Below are 4085 nucleotides of genomic sequence, written 5' to 3' on the forward strand. Positions count from 1 at the left end.
CTTTCTTTCCTTTCTTTCTTTTCTTCCTCCCTCCCTCCCTCCCTCCCTTCCTTCCTTCCTTCCTTCCTTCCTTCCTTCCTTCCTTCTTCCTCTTCGTTTTTTTTTTTCTCTCACACCTTACCCTGTCACCCAGGCTGGAGGAGAGTGGTGCAATCAACCATGGCTCACTGCAGCCTCTACCTCCCAGAAGCAAGTGATCCTCCTACCTCAGCCTCCTGAGTAGCTGGGATCACAGGTATGTGCCACTACACCTTGCTAATTTTTGTATTTTTTTTGTACAGACAAAGGCTTGCCATGTTGCCCAGGCTGGTTGATATGGTTTGGTTCCGTGTCTCCATCCAAATCCCATCCTGAATTGTAATCCCCATAATCCCCACGTGTCGAGGGAGGGATCAGGTGAGTGGTGATTGGATAATGGGAGTGGTTTCCTCCATGCTGTTCTCATGGTAGTGAGTTCTTACGAGATCTGATAGTTTTATAAGGCAGTTTTCCCTGATCTTGCTCACTCTCTCCTGCTGCCTTGTGAAGAAGGTGCCTGCTTCCCCTTCCATTGTGATTGTAAGTTTCCTGAGGCCTCCCCAGCCATGTGGAACTGTGAGTCGACTAAACCTCTTTCCTTATAAATTACCCAGTATTTCTTTACAGCAGTGTGAAAATGGTCTAATACACTTGTCTTGAACTCCTGCCTCAAGCGATCCTCCCACCTTGGCCTCCCAGAGTGCTGGGATTACAGGCATGCGCCACTATGCCCTGCTCACTAGGTTTCCACAGTCTCATTTTAATAGTTTTAACGAGACAGAGAAGAAGATGAAACTTTTTGTTCTAGGCTGTCTCTCTCATCACCTTGAGAAGTCCGAATCAGGAAAAAATAGCATATTGTTGCTTCAGAATGAGTAAGCAGTGTTCTCCCTATGTTCCAAACTGCCAATTAGCTGGTACTTATAAAGTTAAATCCTCCTGAAAGACACACATGGACGACTCCTCCCTCAATTTTCCACAAGATTCATTTCCAAACTAGTGTCATGGTAGACATGACTAAGACTAAGAAAGCAGACACCTCCTTTCTTCTCCTCCTTCTCTTTAAATGACTTTCCAGTATTTCTACAATCTTTTATTCTATATCTAGGACACAAGATAACTGTTGTATGGGGTAAAGTGGGTGGGGTTTGTGTTGATGAAGTCACAGACCTATCTTCACGGCAAATCTTCCCAGTGTTCATCCCATAGCTAAGACCAAAGTGATGCATATCTACCTGGGGGCAGGCAGAGGACATTTGCCCTCCTCTCATTCACCTCTTCCCACTGGCGTTTCCTAGTCAAAACTTCTTTCTTGGTGATGACTGGTCACTGTTTACAGTCCCTCGTTTCTCTCCTCTATTAGAGTGGTTAGTCAGTCGCCTCAACCCTACTAATAAAAATAAACCAGGTGATACTCTGGTTTCTCTTCAGATCATATAAATCTTTCACCTTTTACTAAAGATTCCTGTGGAGAGGAGCAACTTTGAGCTTTTAGCTAACTTTTTGAGGCTTTGCTTTAGCAGGGCTAGTATAAAGAAGAAGAAAACAAACAAACAAGCCAAAAAAAACAATGACTGGGTGTGGTGGCTCACACCTGTAATCCCAGCAGTTTAGGAGGCTGAGGAGGGTGGATCACTTGAGGTCAGGAGTTCGAGACCAGCGTGACCAACATGGTAAAACCCCGTCACTACTAAAAAAGTACAAAAATTAGCCAGGCATGATGGCACACACCTGTAGCTCCAGCTACTTGGGAGGCTGAACCAGGAGAATCACTTGAACCCTCGGGAGGCAGAGGTTGTGGTGAGCCAAGATTGCACCACCTCACTCTAGCCTGGGAGACAGAGTGAGACTCCTTCTGAAGAAAAAAAAACAAAAGCGACAACAACAACACCCAGGTGAACCTGATAAAACCTGACACAAAGTCCCTTCTATCCACCATCCAAGTTTCTCAGAGAGCTCCCCATAGGGGCAGAAACCTGCATGTATGTCTGGCCTTGGAAAGAAGGCCCAAAAGCTGCTAGAACATTCTGTTAAGAAATGTGCATGGGAGCATAGACCTTAAAAGTAATTAGACTGCAGGCTAGAAAATAATTTTAATGCAAAGTAGAAAGGATCAATCCACTTCGTCACTTTCCTTGCTCTCGCTCTGTCACCTCCTCTTTCTTGTGGCTCTGAGAAGGTGGGGGAAGCAGGCAGTATTTCCACAGCAGTTGTCCATATAGGAAAGTGTCTCCCCCATTGGTAGCTTGCTCCCAGATCTGGGGCAATGCTAGTGTCCTTTAGATCTGGGAGCAGACATGAAACAATAAAATAATTTACATGTGGTTCATTGCCTCTACTAATTCCATCTCTTCCTCCTTGTAGTCACAGGGCAGCTGCATCATCCATGGACTCATGGGGTCCCAAAGTTGCTTTTAAAGAACCTGCAAAATAAATGCATAATGGGGAAGAGTGAACTTCTTAGGAGTGGCGGGGTAGAGAAGAGGGGAGAAGAGCCAGGGTCTTTGAAAGTATCTCCTTTCTGGCCTGAAAGTAGGAGGAGGGGAAAGGTGAATTTGGGGAAGGAAGGCAGGAAACAGAAAAAATGTACCTTCTCTGCTGAGAGACTTTGTTTGCCATTATTCATGTTGATGTTCTTCATGGAGATAAGGGTGATGCTGTCTTTCTCTCCATTGGCTGTGGAGCAGCTGGGGGAGTAAGGGTGTCTGGGTTAAAGAGAGGAGGAGGGCAGGGCAATGGGGAGTCAAGAAACTGTGAGGTTGTTGAGCCTCAGACCTTTGTCTCAAAAAATCTATATGTTGGTGGTGAATCATAATGAAATGAGGGTGTGCTTTGAAGACCAGAAGACTGCATTTATTTATTTATTTAGAGATGGAATCTTGCTATGTCACCCAGGCTGGAGTGCAATGGCGCAATCTCAGCTCACTGCAACCTCCACCTCCTGGGTTCAAGCAATTTTCCTGCCTCAGCCTCCTGAGTAGCTGCAATTACGAGCACGTGCCACCACACCCAGCTAAATTTTGTATTTTTTAGTAGAGACAAGATTTTACCATGTTGGCCAGGCTGGTCTTGAACTCCTGACCTCAAATGATCTGGCCATCTTGGCCTCCCAAAGTGCTGGGATTACAGGTGTGAGCCACTGTGCCTGGCCAAGACTTGCATTTAAATTTTGGTGTTACTACCTACTACTTGTTTGATCTTTACCAAGTTACAGTCTTTATTAAAGCCTCAATTTTATTTTTTTAGTTTTTATTGAGACAGGGTCTTGCTCTGTCACCCAGACTGGAGTGCTGTGACACAATCACAGCTCACTGCAGCCTTGACCTCCTGAGCCTACACAATCTACCTGCCTCAGCCTCCCAAAGTACTGAGATTACAGGCGTGAGCCATCACATCCGCCAAAGCCTCAACTTCTTTTTCCCCCCGAGATGGAGTCTTGTTCTGTCACCCAGGCTGGAGTGCAGTGTGTGTGGTGTGTGATGTGGTGTGGTGTGTGTGTATGGTATGGGGGGATGTGTGTGGTGTGTGGCTATGTAGTGTATGTGTGTTGTTTGGGTGAGTATGTTGGGTATGGGGTGTGGGGTGTGTGATGTGGGTATGTGTAGTGGGGTATGGGATGTGTGGTGTGTGTGTGGTCTGGGTGGGTGTGTGGGGTATGTGTGTGGGGAGGGTGGGTGTGTATAGTATGGGTATAAGGGTGGGTATGGTGTGGGTGGGTGTGTAGGGTATAGGGTGTGGGGGATGTGTGTGTGTAGTATAGGATGTATGTATGTGGTGTGTATGTATAGTATAGGGTGTGGGGGGTGTGTGTTTGTGGTGTGGATGTGTGGGGTATGGGGCATGTTGTGTGTTTATGGTGTGTGTGGGATGTGTGTGTATAATATAGGGTGTGGGTGGTGCATGGGGTGTATGTGGTGTGTGGGTGTGTGTGTAGCGTGGGGTATGGGATGTGTGGTGTGTTTGTGGTGTATGTGGGAGTGTGTGTATAGTATGGAGTGTGTGTGGTATGTGAATGTACGTGGGGGGTGTGTGTAGTATATGGGTGTGTGTGAGTAGTGTGGGGTGTG

At 46.5% G+C, this 4085-nt stretch overlaps 1 protein-coding gene across 2 annotated transcripts in view; it reads right to left on the reverse strand.

Annotated features, from left to right (window-relative positions):
• Positions 1-2086: 2086 nt before the first annotated feature.
• Positions 2087-4085, reverse strand: part of ECSCR (endothelial cell surface expressed chemotaxis and apoptosis regulator) — a 10663-nt gene continuing 8664 nt past the window's right edge. Inside the window, exons 9-10 of one of the 2 annotated variants that reach the window (XM_011935328.1) lie at positions 2609-2705; positions 2087-2303 (exon numbers count right to left, since the gene is read on the reverse strand). In XM_011935328.1, coding sequence (XP_011790718.1) covers positions 2298-2303; positions 2609-2705 — 103 coding nt within the window. In that variant the 3' untranslated portion in view covers positions 2087-2297. Of the gene's footprint in view, positions 2442-2608; positions 2706-4085 lie in introns of both variants that reach the window. The other variant, XM_011935327.1, reaches the window with a different exon arrangement.

The sequence above is a fragment of the Colobus angolensis genome, unplaced genomic scaffold (genome assembly GCF_000951035.1).
Source record: "Colobus angolensis palliatus isolate OR3802 unplaced genomic scaffold, Cang.pa_1.0 Scaffold142, whole genome shotgun sequence".
In the NCBI taxonomy this organism is placed as follows: domain Eukaryota; kingdom Metazoa; phylum Chordata; class Mammalia; order Primates; family Cercopithecidae; genus Colobus; species Colobus angolensis.